Here is an 18,828-nt window from a genome sequence, read left to right on the forward strand (position 1 = left end):
TGAGTTACTCCAGCATTTTGTGTCTGCCTTTGAATTAAACCAGCGTCTGCCGTTCCTTCCTACACATTCTTAGACTACAATCGTTTTAACTTATTTATGATTGTGTTCATGTATGATCATATATGAATTGTATGCAAAGAAATATAATTTCCCTGTATCCAGCTACACGGAATACACAAAGAATAGATACATCCAGGTACATAAAGTACCATTGAACCATAGTCGTTCAGGTCGGGCATCAATCACATCACTGAAAGAATGGAGTCTCTGAGGGGCCACACTCTGCAGGGATGACTCACACACCCAAGACCGAGGAATTAACCAGGATGATTTTTTAAATAATCCATTACTGCTGCTAGCTTTCAATTACAGGTTTACTTAACTGGATTTAATACATCCGGCAGCTACATCACCACACATGCCCATTTTCCTTTCAGCCTCCCTGACGTGAATCTATCACCGTTGGGAAATACTTTTCCTCAATATACAAAAACTTTTCAATTAAAGCGCAAGATGGCAGGCATGATGTAACTGAAAACTAGAATGGATTTGAATGGCTGAACGGCCCTCTCCCGTTATACAGCCTTAGAGTGCCACAGCTTGGAAAGAGGCCCTTCCGCCCAACTTGCCCACGCCAACCAACATGTCCCATATACACCAGTCCCACCTGCCGGTGTTTTGCCCATATCCCTCTAAACCCGTCCTATCCATGTACCTGTTCAAATGTTTCTTAAACATTGTGAACATGTTGTGTTAAATTCCTGTTCTTGTGGTCTATTTCAGTAAGAGGGCGGCGGAGAACCAGGTTTTATACCGACTACGGGTGCTGTCTGTATGGAGTTTGTACGTTCTAACCCGTGACCTGCGTGGGATTTCCCCCCCAAGATCGTCGGTTTCCTCCCACACTCCAAAGACGTATAGGTATGTAGGTTAATTGGCTTGGTGTATGTGTAAATTGTCCCCAGTGTGTGAAGGACAGTGTTAATGTGCGGGGATCGCTGGTCGGTGCAGACTCGGTTGTCCGAAGAGCCTGTTTCCGCGCTGTATCTCTAAACTAAACCAATATTTCACAGCCATCTTATAGCTCTAATTAGGACAGAGCATCTTGTTACCACACGACCCGACTTGGCCAACAAGGCTGAGTGAAGTAAATGGTTATTGCTCACCGTATGATGCTGCAATTTGGGGACATTTTATGGACCACAGGATTCTTCCGATACTGGAACTTGAAATCGCCCTTGAGTGGTACATTTGCCACATCTATCACCACAACAGGAAACTCCTCCTTCAACTCATCCATTTTAGGAGTTATGCAACTTATGGATATATTACTTTGTCTGAGATTGAAATAGGTACAGAACACAAGATGAAAAACCATATCATTAAGATGCTGCATAAATATATTTGCTCCTGCTATAATGTATCTTAGCAAATAGAAAAGATAACAGAATTGTTTTCCCCATTAATTGAGGGGTATGGGTGTTCCTGTTCACAATTTACTAAAGTTTAATATGCAGATTTAGTGACCAATTAAGAAAACAAACTGCTCGTTAGCCTCTGTTACAAAGATAACTTGAGTACAAGGGTGGAGTTTAGAGTTTAGAATTTAGAAATATAGCATGGAAACAGGCCTTTCGGCCTACTGAGTCCACGTCGACCACCACTCACCCATTCACACTATCCCGCTTTCTCATCCACTCCCTACACACTCACACACATTTACAGGTGCCAATTATCCTACAAATCCACGTCTTTGGGATGTGAGAGGAAACCAGACCACCCGGAGGAATCCCATGTTTGTGTGGAGAATGTGCAAACTCCACACAAACAGCACCTCTAGCGCTGGGAGGCAGCAACTCTACCAGCTGCGCCACTGTGCCACCCAAAGCGAGATGCAATAAGAGATATCTTAATCCCAATGCATGTCACTCTGTTAAGACCACCATTAATGTATGTACTATAATTATACATATGTTCCAATAAATGTTGGAATACCATTTATGTCTGGTCTTCTCCTGCAGAAAGATGTTCTTGTGACAGAGGGAGTGCTACAAATGGTTCACCAGATTGAATGATAGATTTGTCACACAAGACATAGGCAGGGCCTACTTTCTGAAGTTTAGAAGTATAAGATTTGATCTTACTTATCTTTAAGGGATTTGGCTGGGGAGATGCAGCGAGGATTTCATTTGGCCCGATCCCTAACCAGGGATGACGGTCTCAAAGTAAGTGGTTTGCCTTTCAGGATAGCGATGAGAAGTTTCTTCACCCCAAGGAGGGTTAATCTTCGATCGTATTGAATGTTGGAGCAGACACAAGGGGCGGGATGGCCTGTTCCTCTTTTCTAATCATTCCCGTTCTTACTTTAGGGAGCAGGAAATGTTCAACATTCCAAGGAATTAGGGAAGTGGGAGGCTGAGATCCAGTAATCAATGGGCCTCCAGCATTCCTGTGTCCAGAAATAATTCTCCCAAAAAACAGCCGGTGAGGTTGGAGTCAATTTAAAACTGCAGCACGATTCATCGGGCAACGATACTTGGGTGTATGGAACCACAACAGATCAGACACAGTTCAACTGACAGCTAGCTGTGTGGCCATCTCCTGATTCATCGTGTTCGCCAACATGTTCATCTCATGTTCACCCCCTGAACCTTTTTAGTTTAATTTAGTTAAGTTTGTTGTCACGTGTACTGAAGTGCAGTGAAAAGCTTTTTTGTTGCATGCTATCCAGTCAGCAGAAAGACTATACATGACTATAACCAAGCCGCCCACAGTGTTCAGATACAGGATAAAGGGAATGACATTTAGTGCAAGATAAAGTTCATTTAAGGAGAGCTCAAGGGTCTTCAATGAGGTAGATACAAGCACAGGACCCATCTCCAGTGGTGATAGGATGGCTCATATGGCCACCAGCATAATCATGGACCAGTCGAACCCTAGCCACTCCTCCCCTCTCTCATCAGGCAAGAACTACAGAAGTATCAAAACGCACACCTCCAGATTCAGGGACAGCTTCTTCCCAGCTGTTATCAGGCAACTGAACCATCCTCTCACAAACTGGAGAGCTAATATCTACCTCATTGGAGACCCTCGGACTATCTTTGATCGGACTTTATCTTGCATTAAACATTATTCACGTTATTCCCTTTATCGTGTAACTGTGGATGGCTCGACTGTAATCGTGTATTTTATCTCCGCTGACTGGTCAGCACACAATAAAAAGGCTTTTCACTGTAGCTCGGTACGCGTGACAAAAGACTAAAGTCGACAGCCAGAGAGGCGTGCACAAGGCAGCACACTGCATTGGACCGTCATTGTTAATCAATCTCTCGTCCACAGCAAACGCTTGTACCACAGCAGTCCAGCTACTTACTGTACAAGGGATTTTGCCTTGTACCTTATCCAGCATTGCCCAGGGCGGCACAGTGGCACAGCGATAGAGTTGCTGCCTTACAGCGCCAGAGACCCGGGTTCATTCCTGACAACGGGTGCTGACTGTACAGAGCTTGTACGTTCTCTCTGTGACCGTGTGAGTTTTCTCCGGGTGCTCCGGTTTCCGCCCACATTCCAATATTGACTTCTGTAAATTGCACATTAGCCCTAGTGTGTAGAATAGTGCTGGTGTACGGGGTGATCGCTGGTCGGCACTGAATCGGTGGGCCGAAGGGCCTGTTTCCACGCTGAATCTCTAAAGTCGAAAGTTTACTTTAAAGCATTAGGCATATCATACAAAACCAAGGTGCTCTTTAAACACAAACATCTGAAACCAAGTGACGTGTTTAAAGGTTAAAGTTTGGAAAGCCCCCTCCCCATCCTGCAGCCATTTCCCATCCTCAACACCTCACCTCTCTATGCGACACACCTTCCCACCAATGGTCACATTTTGGGTGTTGCCAGCGGTCAGATGTCGCCCGCGTAATGAAATCAAAGTCCCACCATCTAGGGGGCCGTACGTCGGTACCACGTGAGTTATCACAGGTTCCTAATGGAGAAACAATAGACAATAGACAACAGGTGCGTGAGTAGGTCATTCGTCCTTTAGAGCCAGCACCGCCAAATTCAACGTGATCATGGCTGATCCACAATCAGTACCCCGTTCCTGCCTTCTCCCCATATATCCTTGACTCCGCTATCTTTAAGAGCCCTATCTAGCTTTCTCTTGAAAGCATCCAGAGAACCGGCCTCCACCGCCCTCTGAGGCAGAGAATTCCACACTCACAACTCTCTGTGAGAAAAAGTATTTCCTCATCTCCGTTCTAAGTGGCTTACCCCCCCTTATTCTTAAACTGGATCTGAACTCTCCCAACATCGGGAGTGCACACCAGTTCAATGTTATCCCACTTTCTCAGCCACTCCCTACGTGCTAGGAGTAATTTACAGAGGCCAATTAATCTAAAAACCCACACGTCTTCAGAATATGGAAGGAAAACGGAGCACGCAGAGGAAATCCATGCGATCACAGGGAGAACATGCAAACAACCACTGCCTGTTTCCATGTCTATTTCTCTAAACTAAACTCACAGCAAAGGAGAACATTGTTGATCACATTCATCACCATTTGGGGCATCCCAGCGGTGCAGCGGTTGAATTGCTGTCTTGTCGTACCAGAGACCCAGGTTCGATCCGGATTACGCGTGCTGTCTGTACGGAGTTTTTACATACTTCCTGTGACTGCGTGGGTTTACTCCAGGTGCTCTGGTTTCCTCCCACTCTCCAAAGACACGCAGATTTGTAGACTAATTGATTTCGGTAAGTTCTAAAATTGTCTCTAATGTGTGTAGGTTAGTGTATGGGATGATTGCGTTGGGCCGAAGGACCTGTTTCCGCTCTTTATCTCCAGTGTCAAAAGTAAAGTCTAAATGCAGTGCACCTCTTATCAGCTCTCCCGAGAACGTTCAAAGCAATTTGTTTAAGAAGGAACTGCTGACGTTGAGAGCAAGTCGCTGCTTAATGTAATGGCTAACACACAGAGGAAAACAGAATGGGAAACCATCCCACAGCAAGCCATTTGGAATGTCGAGGGGAGAGTAGTTTAGTTTAGTTTTAGTTTAGTTATCGGTTAGTTTACGTTTAGTTTAATTTGGGGATACCTGTACCAGATGAAAGCAGGCCCTTTTGCCCACCAAGTCCGCGCCGACCAATGATCATCCGTACACCATTTTTATCCTACACACTCGGGAAAATTTGCAGAAGCCAATTAACCTACAAACCCACGCCTTTGGAATATGGGAGGAAACCGGAGCACCCGGGGAAAACCCACACGGTCACAGGGAGAATGTATACATTTACACAAGTAACGTTTTGGCTCGGGATACTTTTACTTTAGACATTAGAGATACAGCGTGGAAACATGCCCTTTGGCTGACCGAGTCTGCACCGACCAGCGATCCTCCCATACACTGACACTATCCTACACCCTAGGGACATTTTACAATTTATAGAAGCCAATTAACCTACAAACCTATACGCCTTTGAAGTGTGGGAGGAAGCCAGAGCATCCCATGCGGTCACAGGGAGAACGTATCAACTCCGTTCAGACAGCACCCATCGTCAGGATCGAACCCTGGTCTCTGGCGCTGTAAGGCAGCAACTCTACCGTGCCACCCTAAAGTTCCTTCAGCATATTGTGTTTTTCCCTCGGATTAAGTGTGCTCCCCAGTTCATGCATGTTCCCAGTGGGCATTAGAACTGAGAATACAGTGAGGAAACATTTTGCCTGTGGAAAGATTCAGGCCAGTGATCTGTGGCGCAGCAGTTAGCACAGCTAGTACACAGCTCCAGTGACCTGGGTTCAGTTAAGTTTTCCATGTGGACTTTGCATATCCTCCGTGCCACCGCATGGGTTTCTTATGGGTGTTCTGGTTTCCTCCCATATCCCAAAGACATGCCTGTGGGTTAAGTGGTTAATACCAACTGTGCAAATGGGTTAATGGAGGGTTAATAGGCATTCCGGTTTCCTCGATATCCCAAAAGACATGCCTGTGGGTTAACTGGTTAGTACCCACTGCGTAGATAGTCGGCAGGAGAATCAAATGAGAATTACTGGGCATTTGAGAGAGAATAAAGGGAAATAAAACGTGGGAAAGCAAGTTATGGGAATGTGTAGGAAGGAACTGCAGATGCTGGTTAAAACCGAAGATAGACACTAAAAGCTGAAGTAACTCAGCGAGACAGGTAGCATCTCTGGAGGAGATGGATCAACGTTTCAAAACGTCACCCATTCCTTCTCTCCAGAGACGTTGACTGTCCCGCTGAGTTCTCCAGCTTTTTGTGTCTATCTTAAGTTATGGGAATGGCCATAAAATCTTCACAGAACTTTGGCTGAAGAATATGGACAGTGAGTTTGTGAGCGGGGAAGTAGGGACACAGGCAACGGAGCTCAGCCTTCATGTTATTATGCAGCCAAATAACATGAGAAACTTGCAAAGAAGCATGATTTACTGCATACCCTTTAAACAACATTCACACATAGAGGAAAGGAATAAGCTGGTGCTGACTCGCATACAGTCCTACCACATGGAAACAGGCCCTTCAGCCCAGCTTGCCCATGCCGACCAAAGAGCCCCGTATGTGGTTTCACCTGCCTGTGCATTCCCCGTATCCCTCTAAACTAGGTGAGCACGTTGATTGATATGGGCAAGTCGGGCCAAAGGGCCTGTTTCAGTGCTGAATGCCTCTCTGATTTATAATTACAACACTGTAGCGTCCTCACCACAAATTCAAATCCAGCAATAGAGGTGGACCCGACGATGGAGAATTCTCCGCTGCGCTTGGTCTCTTGAATTGTGATAGTAATCTTTGTTGATCCAGCCAGCTGGGTCTCTCCAGTAATTTCCAGTTTGCACACCAACCTGCCGGAAAACACACACTATATTTTTATTCCCTTCAACTAAGAAACACATTATTGTGAGTGCCGGAGATCGGTCGAGGTCACATCGCGAGAGAACAAAGAAGGGGGGGTGCCGAGAACACAAGGACGGACGAGATATGGGGGGGGGGGGGGGTTGAGAATGATGAGGGACCGGCAAGGCAGGACCACCGAGTGACCATGATGGGGGACCCGGCATGGGGGGGCACCAAGAACAAAGAGGGACCGTTGGGACTGCATTGAACACTTTGTAACGTTGCTGACGCCCCACACGTAGCATCTCGTTGCATACTTTGTGCATGGTGGGCCAAACAAAGAATCTCACTGTGACATGTCACATGTGATTATAAAGTTTCATTCATTCAAATTAGGCAGGCCTTTCCCACGCATGCAGCAGCCAACAGTGTTAACTCCAGCACTTGAGTTCAGTGTTGAATTCAGCACCTTTCATTACAAATTCACTGCGATGGAAGAACGTTCTTGCCTATTAGTGCCGGGATCGACTGTGGATGGAGAAAAATGCTCAAGGTTTCAGAGACCCCACTCATTTAAATCAGGAGTGTGGAGCTGTTGCTTATGTGGCCAGTGGGAAGCTAAATGTTTTTTTTTAAAGTTTAAACTTTAATTTAAAATTGGATTCAGTTAAGATCATAAAGATTTTAATCTCTATTTTTATGTTTTTTTTAAATGCCTCAGAGCGTCCAAGAGAGGTTAAAATACCACACTGAGGCCTAGTCACAGTGGAGACCTTGCTGCCTAACTCCAAGGTGTAGAGATTGCCCTACGCACCTGGTCCAGGTGAGTGCAGGTGAGGAGGGACCACAGACTGAGGGACAGGGCCTACCATTGGGGAGACCAACAGGTAATCTGTGAACCATTACCTAATTAAATTCACTTTGCTGCAAAAACAGCAGGTGAGTGCTACACCTTGACCTGAGGTTATCCAGGTCTCTCGAGCAACCATTTGATTCAGGAAACAAACCAACAATGGCTTGGTGCGCAAGACAACATAAACAACAAGCTGCAACTCACTGAGAATAAGACCAAGCATTGCATTATCTGCTCATGCAATTTCTTTGGTTATGTAACTACAAGTTTCCTTTATGGCCACATCTGTCAAAAGAACAGCAAAATGCTTGAAAACACAAGGAACTGCAGAGTTTAAGAGGGAACTGCAGATGCTGGAGAATCGAAGGTTACACAAAAAAGCTGGAGAAACTCAGCGGGTGCAGCAGCATCTATGGAGCGAAGGAAATAGGCAACGTTTCGGGGCCGAAACACTTCTTCAGACTGATCGGGGGCGGGGGTGGGTGGGGACAAGAAAGGGAAAAGGAGGAGGAGCCCGAAGGCTGGGGGATGGGAGGAGACAGCAGGGGGGCTGAGGAAGGGGAGGAGACAGCAAGGACTAACAAAATTGGGAGAACTGCAGATGCTGGTTTACCAAAAAAAAGACCACAGTCCATAAGACATAGGAGCAGAATTAGGCCATTGGGCCCACCGAGTCTGCTCTGCCATTCAATCATGGCTGACCTAGTTTTCTCACTCAACCCCATTCTCCTACTTACTAAGCCGGGTACATTCATTGATAAATGTTTGATTTTTATGTGGTTTTGCGTCTTGTTGCTTTTTTGTATGACTGTTGGCAAATCAAATTCCTTGTATGTTTACATACTTGGCTAATAACTTAATTACAATTACGATTTAATTACAATTAAAGCAACTTTAAGGTGGAAACACAGGAAGAAACAAGGAACTGCAGATGCTGGTTTGTAAAAGAAGACACAGAATGTTGGGCTATCTCAGCAGGCCAGGCAGCATCCTTGGAGATCATGGATAGATTACATCACCTATCCAAGAAATAGTCCAGCATTCTGCATCTTCTACAGGCATTTCTGACCCTAGGCACAAGGCGCAATGCATCTGGTATGCAGCCTCTTGTGTGGACATCTCCATATTGGGGCAGTCATTGAGGTGGGGCAGAATTAATAGTCCACAAATTCAATGCTACTGCTATAGACTTCCGACTGTGGAAGTTACAGGGACCCTAGGCGACTATTCACTACATTTTATCCTTTCTTTACACTGCTGGAGAAACAATTACCAGGAATCAGGGCCTGATAACAATTACCAGGCCCGAGCTATAAGGAGGGGTTGAGCAGGCTAGTACGCTGTGACTTGAAGTGCAGGAGGATGAGGGGTGATCTTATGGGGGTGTTCGAAATCATGAGAGGAATAGATCAGCCCAGAGTAGAGGAATTGAGAACCAGAGAACATAGGTTTAAGGTGATGGGGGGAACATTTAATAGGAAGCTAAGGGGGGTCACACAAAGAGTGGTTGGTGCATCAAACGAGCTACAGTTGAGACAGATTTAATTGCAAAGTTTAAGAAACATTTAGATAGGTACATAGGGATAGGACAGGTTAAGAGGGATATGGGCCAAATGCAAGAAGGTGGAAATAGTGTACATCGAACATGTTGATCAGTTTCGGCAAGCTGGACCAAAGGGACAGTTTCCATGCTGTATGACAATGTAACCAATGATCGGAATAATTGACCACATTAAATTCACCATATACTGTTGCTTCAACTTGCATTACCTCCAATGGCTCCATGCAACCATCTGTACTTTTGGAAAGAGAATCATCCCACTTGATTTAAAAACAGAGAAAAGAGAAAGTTGTAGAAGCGTACCTCCTTGCATCGCTGCTTTCAGGAATAACTCTGCAAGATCGGGTTCCCACTCGCACCACATGAGAGGCTGCCGTTATCGCGGGGCCGGTTGGAGACTTGAAGTCCCAGCCACACAGTGTCAGCTCCGTCTCACCGTTAACAGGAGCACTTTTGGGAAGAAACTGAAATTTATATAGAAGAGGGGGAAGCCGTTATTATGCAACATAACGAACGGAACCTGGTTTAACAACTTCCATTATAAGGAACTGCAGATGCTGGTTTACAAAATAAAAGACACAAAGTGCCGGAGCACCTCAGGCAGCATCCCTCGAGAGCATGGGTAGGTGATATTTTGGGTTAGAACCCTTCTTCAGACCCCATTATAACTTCCAATATAAAACTTCCATGGGATGGGAACACAGGTAAATATGGCTTTTGTCTCCTTGTTGATAGGACGAGGCAGAGGTTCACCTGCACCTCCTCCAACCTCATCTACACTGTTCTAGGAGTGGACTCATATATCGGCGAGATCAAGCGTAAACTGGGCTATCGTTTCGCTGAACACCTTCGCTCAGTTCGCCATAGCCTCTGTGAGCTCCCGGTTGCCAAACACTTTAGCTCCCCCTCCCATTCCAATACTGACCTTACTGACCGGACCTCCTCTGTTGGCAGAGTGAGGCCAAATGCAAATTGGAGGGACAGCACCTCATATTTTGATTGGGCAGCTGACAACCCAACGGTATGAATATTGATTTCTCTAACTTCAAGTAACCATTTGCATATCCTCCCTCTCCATCCCTCCCACAACTTGAATTTGAATTGAATTGAATTTCCTTTATTGTCATTCAGACCTTTCAGTCTGAACGAAATTTCGTGCCTGCAGTCACACATACAATACAATAATAGACAACAGAACAGACAGTAAACACAAATTAACATCCACCACAGTGAGTCCACCAAACACCTCCTCACTGTGATGGAGGCAAAAATCTTAGTTATTCTATTCTGTAGAGTTTCACTGTCTGTATAGCTCGTTATCACCTCGCCCACAGCCAACAATGGACCATTGTGGGCTTCACTTATCCATGATCAGTTACTTTTTGTATAGCTTTCATTCCTTTGTTCTATATCTCTCTATATCACCATCTCTATCGTTCATTTCCCTGAAGCAATGACTGAGAGCAACAAAGCATTCTACTCTGACCTTAACCGATCCTTTAAGCAAGTCCCTCACACAAAATCATACAAGGGGCACCAAATCCACGACCCATCAAAATATAGACACAAAATGCTGGAATATCTCAGCGGGTCAGGCAACATCTCTGGAGAAAAAGGATGGGTGAAGTTTCATGTCAGCACCCATGGGTCAAATACCCAGTTCATGATGAGTTTCACTGTAACTCATTATCATCTGGCCCACAGCCAACAATCAACTATTGTGGGCTCTAACCTTCCTTGATTATCATTACTTTTTACATTTTGTTCATTTATTTGTTCAAACTCTCTCTATATCCGTCTATATCTCTCATTTCCCTTTCCCCTGACTCTAAATCTGAAGAAAGGTCTCGACCCAAAACATCACCTATCCTTTTCTCCAGAGATGCTGCCTGACCCGCTGAGTTACTCCAGCTTTTTCAGTTTATCGAGGGTTTAAACCAGCATCCGTGGTTCCTTCCTACACACTGAATATGACCAGTTTGGATTGAGTTTTGAGGATCATTACTTATATATGAAGTGGATTCTGACAAAATCATTTTGCCAAAATCAGATAGACACAAGTAACTGCAGATGCTGATTTACAAAAATCAAACACAAAGTGCTGAAGTAACTCAGCAGCTCAGGCAGCATCTCTGAAGAACATGGATAGAAATTGGAGGAACAGCACATCATATTCCGTTTGGGGAGTCTGCATCCTGGGGGCATGAACATCGAATTCTCCCAATTTTGTTAGTCCTTGCTGTCTCCTCCCCTTCCTCAGTCCCCCTGCTGTCTCCCATCCCCCAGCCTTTGGGCTCCTCCTCCTTTTTCCTTTCTTGTCCCCGCCCCCGATCAGTCTGAAGAAGGGTTTCGGCCCGAAACGTCGCCTATTTCCTTCGCTCCATAGATGCTGCCTCGCCCGCTGAGTTTCTCCAGCTTGTTTGTGTACCTTCGATTCTCCAGCATCTGCAGTTCCTTCTTAAACATGGATAGATGACTGTTCGGGTCGGGACCTTTCTTCAATCTGAAAAAGGTTTTGACCCGAAACATCATCTATTCTTTTCTCCAGAGATGCTGACTGACTCGCTGACTTGAGTTACTCCAGCATTTTGCGTCTGTCTTCGGTGTAAACCAGCATCTGCAGTTCCTTCCTATCCGTTATTAAAACACCATATCCCTTCAACTAACTTTCGGAAGAAGGGTCCCATGCCGAAACGTCACAAATCCACGTTCTCCAGAGATGCTGCCTGACCCACTGAGTTATTCCTGCATATTGTACTCTCTTTTTAAACCAGTAGCTGCAGTTCCTTGTGTCTCCAACCCACTCCCAATACCTGACCACCTCTTCCTTTCCTTCACCAAATAATGGTGAAGGAAAGGATCTCACTTCGTGAATCTCACTTCGATGTGACCTTTGCTTAAGATTCGAGCTCACCTGATCATTACCTAACTTGTTGTTCCCCTCTGTGCTTCTGCATAGATATTCTTGACTATGAACTCAAATCCTTCACAAGTTGTCAATAAATAACTGTGAAGGTGCCAAGTTTGGGAAAGAAAGCCATAACATGCATGTCCGCAATGTCCAAGGCATAGGAAGCATGTGCTGAGAGGCAAGGATGTGTCATGAGTGCCATTTAGGGGGCTGCACGATGGCGCAGCGGTAGAGTTGCTGCCTTACAGACCCGGGTTCATTCCTGACAATGGGTGCAGTTTGTACAGGTTTTGCATGTTCTCCCTGTGGCCGTGTGGGTTTTCTCCAGGCGCTCCGGTTTCTTCCCACATTCCAAAAGACGTGCAGAATTCAAGGTTAATTGGCTTCTGTAAATTGCCCCTAGTGTATAAGATAGAACTAGTGTGTGGGTGATCGATGGCTGGTGAGGGCTCGGTGGGCCGAAGGGCCTGTTTCCATGCTGTATCTCTAAACTAAACTAAACTAAGAACCCACTCAGTCTGCTTCACACATTTTAGAATGAGCTGACTTTTATTAACCAGTTACCCAATTACTTGGCAGGTTATTCGTTTACCACTTTATATAACTTATTTACCACTGCAAATTAAAGTTACAAAGTTAAGTAAATCAATATATATTTAAAATGAGATTGGCCCCTTTCTCACCAAAGTCCATACTCAATAGAAATGCCATTCAGTAAGCATTGCATTCTGTGCCTTAGCAGAACATATAGACTTTGATAAAGTGGATTATAGAAATAGCTTACTGGGGCATTGGGTCAGATTTATATAATTGGCATGAATAAGGTTGAAGTGGGAATAATTGTTGACACAATGCATTGGGATTTGGACTAGCTGCCCCCTGTTGAAGTAGATTCAATAAAAAATATTTTCAAAGGGAGTTGCAGATGGACTTGAAGGTCAAAAAGATGCACTCCATGAGGTAAGATGAAGGAAGTGAGAATTTTATGCAACGTTTAAGAAACATTTATACATGTACGCGGATAGGACAGGTTTAGAGGGGTATGGGTCAAACGCAGGCAGGTGGGACTAGTGTAGATGGGGCATTTTGGTCGGCATGGGCAGGTTGGGCCGAAGGGCCTGTTTCTACGCAGTATCACGGTATGACTCATTTCATTAGGTCTATATTCCAGAAAGGAGGAACTTCAACAGTTCAACTTCCTCCACAGTAGGGGAGCGGGATTAAATACATTTGGAATTAAAAACTAGCATTTAGTGATCTGATTCACTAATATTTTCAGCGGAACAAAATCTGCTATCCTTACCCACTCGACTCGAGAGCAACTCAAGAGCCACGACAATATAATTGACTTTGGTAAACAGGCCTCTCAGCTCAAGGACACTGGGTTGGGCAATTAACACTGTACTAGCCTTTCAAGGTGATGCCTGTCTTTAAGATCAAAATGGCTAATGTTTAAAGGGCTAGAACGGGTGCAATGGGCCAAATGGCTTCCTTCCGTGATGTGCATTTCCACGTGTCATTGTTGAACCCGAGTGAACTGTTGGTGTTGAAACAGTTAAAGGTTTGTAGCTTTACTGTTAACACTCTACAAACGACACAATGGCTTTACTGCACCTGAACCAATCTCACTTTCCTATTCCCGAAATCTGCCTTGTAACAGCGTTATATTATATGATGCAACGAGCAGGTTTATACTTCTGAATAAGCTTCAAAGTAGCTTTGCCTCACGTCTGGCTTAATTATTCAACTCACTTTCCTCACTTACACTTGTTGGAAGTATAACAAACAAAGTAGACTTTGTAGTCAATGCAGGCTTTGGGTAATTACAACATGTTCAAAGTGCAAACGTCAGCAGCCTAAATACAGATAATTCCAAAGTTCAAAACTGCACAATGATTTTAGTATCTGAACATTTTAAACATGTGGATTGTTTTCCGTTTTAATGTCATGACAAAGTTTTTGAACGATTATTCAATAGTTTATTTTACAAGGTTTTGAACAATGGTAATTTTTATCTATGTGGATCATAAAAGTCTGAATCAAGATAAAGTCCTTTAACAAAGTAGTTACAGCATTCCACTGTACAAAATACTGCAACTGGTTTTACATTTCATTCATTTTTCTCCTTATCTTGCACCCTTTATCTACTTTCCGTCTCCTGCATGTGTCCTCTCATCCTCCAATGAAACTCTCCTCACAGGTATCCACCATCACTTGCCTGGCTTTGTCCTGCCCTGACTATAATCCCTTACTTTCTCCCCACTTCAGTCAGAAGAAGGACCCTGACCCAAAACATCACCTATCTACTCTCTCCACAGATGCTGCCTGACCTCCTAAGTTCTTCCAACAATTTGTGTTTTTCTTAAAACTGAAAATAATTGCGATGCTGGCTCGATGGGCCGAATGGTCTCCTCTTGGCACCTATTTTCGATGTTTTCTAATCTTTTCAGTTTAGCAGCTGTAGAGATTGAATCTCCATTTTCTCAGCAGTCAGACTGAGGGTTTTTACCATTAATGTACAGGTCAACCACCAATTTTCTGGCAAATGGTGGTCTAGCACCTCCTCTGGACAGTGAAATTTACAAGAGCGCACTTGAAATCCCCCTGCCCCCCCCCCCCCCCCCCCCCCCCCAGTAGCTCCACCAAAAGCGTGGTGCCTTGGCCGGGTGGGACAGCGGATCTAGACTTCATCGGGACCTTTGTGCTGATCGGCGCGGGTTGAATTTGTCCCCTGTGGCTGGGTTTCTGGAACTCTGGCCAAGCCGCAGCTGGCAGATCCGTTCCCATAGCCGACTTCCGAGGCTGACTTTGCGGGCAGGTACCTCGGCGACCTAGACAAACTGTTCTGGTAGCGATAGACTCCTCTCAGAGGCTGCGACCTATTAGTGGTCCGACATAACGGATAAACCAGAAAGGCTCTGGAACCAAGGGTGCTGGAAAGTTGGTGGGGGAACTGTACTTGAATGTATTTCCTCATTACCAGTTGCTCCCCACTGTCACTCTTTAAGGCATTAACGGTATTTTAACTCGATTCAATGTCTGCAATGTTGCTTCCAGCACTTTGTTAAAGAGGCTTTGCTTCATGTTTGGGACATTTGCAAGGTATGCAACAATGAGCGGCATCAACTGGTCGGCATATGGTGGCGCAGCAGTAGAGTTGCTGCCTTACAGCGCCAGAGACCCGGGTTTTTTCCTGACAACGGGTGCTGTCTGTATGGAGTTTTTACGTTCTCTCTGTGACCGTATGGGTTTTCTCTGGGTGCTCCGGTTTCCTCCCACACTCCAAAGATTTGCAGGTTTGTACATTAATTGGCTTCTGTAAATTTCCCCTGGTGTGTAGGATAGAACTAGTATACGGGTGATCGTTCATCGACGTGGACCTGATGGGCCGAAGGGCCTGTTTCTCTGCTGTATCTCTGAACTAAACTAAACTAATTAAATCAGTCAAGGTCAACAAAGATCTTCATAGATATATCATAGTCATGCAGTTCAGAAACTGAAACAGGGGTTACTCCAGTATTTTGCAACTATCTTCCTCTGTACCTGTCCAAATATTTTTTAAATATTCTTATACTACCTGCCGCCACCACCTCCTCTGGCAGCTCGTTCCTTATACCCACCGCTCTCTGTGCAAAGATTTATCATCAGATAAATGTGCTGATCTATGAATAGGAAGGGTAAAATAAAGAAATGTTGCACACATCTGGAATCCTACCTCAACAACAGCAGGCGAGCAAGTGTCTGGGACCCACGTTTGTTGACATTCCTCCTCCCACGTGCATTTTCTATCACACCAACCACACTTCATGAAGGACGGTGCCATCTGGCACTTGTAGCAGGTCAAGAAGTGATGACATCCCGGTCCATTGATGGGTACCTGGGTCACCTGCCATTCAAAAGGACAAAGCCTATGTCAGAGGGAGCAGGAAAAGTCTCTAACCATAAGATCATAGAGTCATAGAGTCATACGGAGTAAACAGGTCTATTGCCTCAACTTATCCACACTGACCAACATGTCCTATCTACACGTCCCATTTGCCTGCTTTTGGCCCATATCCATCTTCTTAGGCGCCCTTCGATCATGGCTGACCATGGGTGTCTCCAGGGTTGGAGGACGCCAGTGCGTGATTTTGTTTAACGTAGGTAGACTGGTGCACAGACAGCCACCACACGGTCCTAGACAGATCTGGGTCAGGATCCAGTGGCATGGAGTTCAAGACGACTGGAGACCCTTTTCTGCTGCAGCCTTTATCTGCTTTCTCAGCCATTGTGATGCTCCACTAAAGTCAGCCATCATCCTCCGCTTGTTCCACCGTTGAGGTCTTGGTTGGATTGCTCTTTGTCAGAGTCCTCCCCCTCAACCTTACCGCCATGGGTGGCCCTAACATAAGCATAGCTCCAGACGGCATCCCTCTAAATGTCCTATCCATGTACCTGTCTAAATGTTTCTTAGACGTAACGATAGTACCTGCCTCAACGACCTCCTTCAGAAGTTCAGTCCATACACCTGCCACCCTTTGTGTGAAACAGTTACCCCTCAGGTTCCTATTAAATCTTTCCTCCCGCACCTTAATAGCCCTGTCCCACTGTGCGAGTTAATTCAAGAGTTCTCCCGAGTTTGCCCTGATTTATGGTAATGGCCGCTCGTCTGTACTCGAGGCTCTCGTGGACATTTTTCAACATGTTGAAAAATCTTCACGAGTCTTCCCGAGCTTACCGCGTTTCCCGAGTACCTGCCGTTAGCGTTACGAGACGCTAAGAGACATCCCCGAGCTCCGATGTACCCGCTACGTTCATTCCACGTGCTTCCACGAGTTTGATTTTTTTTTAACTCGGAAGAGCTCTTGAATGAACTCGTACAGTGGGACAGGGCTTTAGACCTATGTCATCTGGGTCTCAATTCCCCAACTCTGTGCAAGAGGCTGTGCATCGACCCAATCTGTTCCACTCATAAATTTGTACACTTCCATAAGATCAAAACATGATAGTGGAATTAGGCCATGCGGCCTGACGGGTCCGTTCAAGTTGTGCCTTTGTGGCAAATTACACACACAGAGCACCAGAGTTCAGGATCAAACGAGGATCTCCAGCACTGCGAGGCAGCAACTCTACCAGCTGTGCCACTGTGTTGCTTATGAAGTGATTCGAGAATGAATCCAGAATAGTCTAAATTTAATTTCGCAGCAGGTATGAAAGTAAAACAAATGAACCGAAAGAGAACAAACAACTAGTAAAAAAGAGTTCAAGTAATTTTTCAGCTAACTGAAATTAAAAAAATCATAGTTTCTTCAAAGAAATTCCTTTTACCTAATTAATCTTGTACAGTTTGTTAAACCCAGTGACATGGGTTTGGAAATGAAAGGTTAAAATTCTACAATTGTTATGCAAAGGAACAGCAATAATGGCAAAAAGGGCGGCACGGTGACGCAGCGGATGGGGCTACTGCCTCACACACCCAGAGACCCGGGTTCGATCCTGACAATGGGTGCTGTCTGCACAGAGCCTGTACCTGCGTGGGTTTTCTTCGAGATCTTCGGTTTCCTCCCACACTCCACAGACGTACAGGTTTGAAGGTTAATTGGCTTGATGTAAACGTAAAATTGTCCCTAGCGTGTGTAGGGTGGTGTTAATATGCGGGGATCGCTGGTCGCTGCGGACACGGAGGGCCTGTTTCCACGCTGTATAAACTTAACTAACTGGTTGGGCCCGTTGGTATAACTCTGTGTAAATTTTTATAACATGCTGTATAACTCTAAGACTATATGAGGGAAAACATATTCAGCCTATTAAGTCTGTGACAATTGCTAACATGGCCATCCCCTCCGCCTCATTCACCCAGTGCTTTCCCAACATAGTACTTTGTTGAAGTAAGGGGTTCAGTTTATAATGCCCATGGTTTTCTTATCTCTTGCCCAGTTCCTACCTGTTTCCCGGTTACAAACAGCACGGAGTCATTCAGTTGGTTGACTTTTCGGGAAACGGGATCGGATTTGCTCAGGCTGAAGTTTGCATGTGGATAAAAGGACCTTTGAACAATCACCTGGAAAGAAGGAGGAATCGGATGACATATGAGGGGAAATCAGTCTGCTCTGAACATCAACAACATACAGTAAATATACATTTTGTTTCCATGATCAAAACACCAAAAGAACAACATGCAAAGTCTGAACACATTCACTATTTCAGGGTACTTTAGACCATCAAGTCAAGTCAAGTCAAGTCAAGTCAAGTTTATTTGTCACATACACATACGAGATGTGCAGTGAAATGAAAGTGGCAATGCTCGCGGACTTTTGTGCAGAAGACAAACAACAAAACAACCAAACAAATTATAAACACAATCATAACACACAGATTCTTTTACATAATAAATAATGGAAGGAAAAACTTTCAGTAGAGTTAGTCGCTGGTGAGATAGGCGTTTACAGTCCGAATTGCCTCTGGGAAGAAACTCCTTCTCAACCTCTCCGTTCTCACCGCATGGCAACGGAGGCGTTTGCCTGACCATAGCAGCTGGAACAGTCCATTGCAGGGGTGGAAGGGGTCTCCCATGATTTTATTTGCTCTGGAGTTGCACCTCCTGTTGTATAGTTCCTGCAGGGGGGCGAGTGAAGTTCCCATAGTGCGTTCGGCTGAACGCACTACTCTCTGCAGAGCCTT

At 45.1% G+C, this 18,828-nt stretch overlaps 1 protein-coding gene across 1 annotated transcript in view; it reads right to left on the reverse strand.

The window, feature by feature from the left end:
- The window catches only part of mst1rb (macrophage stimulating 1 receptor b), a 110,667-nt gene that overhangs the window by 30,933 nt on the left and 60,906 nt on the right, over nt 1–18,828 (reverse strand). The window contains exons 4-9 of the mRNA XM_055648051.1: nt 18,092–18,208; nt 15,884–16,054; nt 9,561–9,721; nt 6,713–6,851; nt 3,846–3,982; nt 1,167–1,337 (exon numbers count right to left, since the gene is read on the reverse strand). Coding sequence (XP_055504026.1) covers nt 1,167–1,337; nt 3,846–3,982; nt 6,713–6,851; nt 9,561–9,721; nt 15,884–16,054; nt 18,092–18,208 — 896 coding nt within the window. The remainder of the gene's footprint in view (nt 1–1,166; nt 1,338–3,845; nt 3,983–6,712; nt 6,852–9,560; nt 9,722–15,883; nt 16,055–18,091; nt 18,209–18,828) is intronic.

The sequence above is a fragment of the Leucoraja erinacea genome, chromosome 16 (genome assembly GCF_028641065.1).
Source record: "Leucoraja erinacea ecotype New England chromosome 16, Leri_hhj_1, whole genome shotgun sequence".
NCBI lineage: Eukaryota > Metazoa > Chordata > Chondrichthyes > Rajiformes > Rajidae > Leucoraja > Leucoraja erinaceus.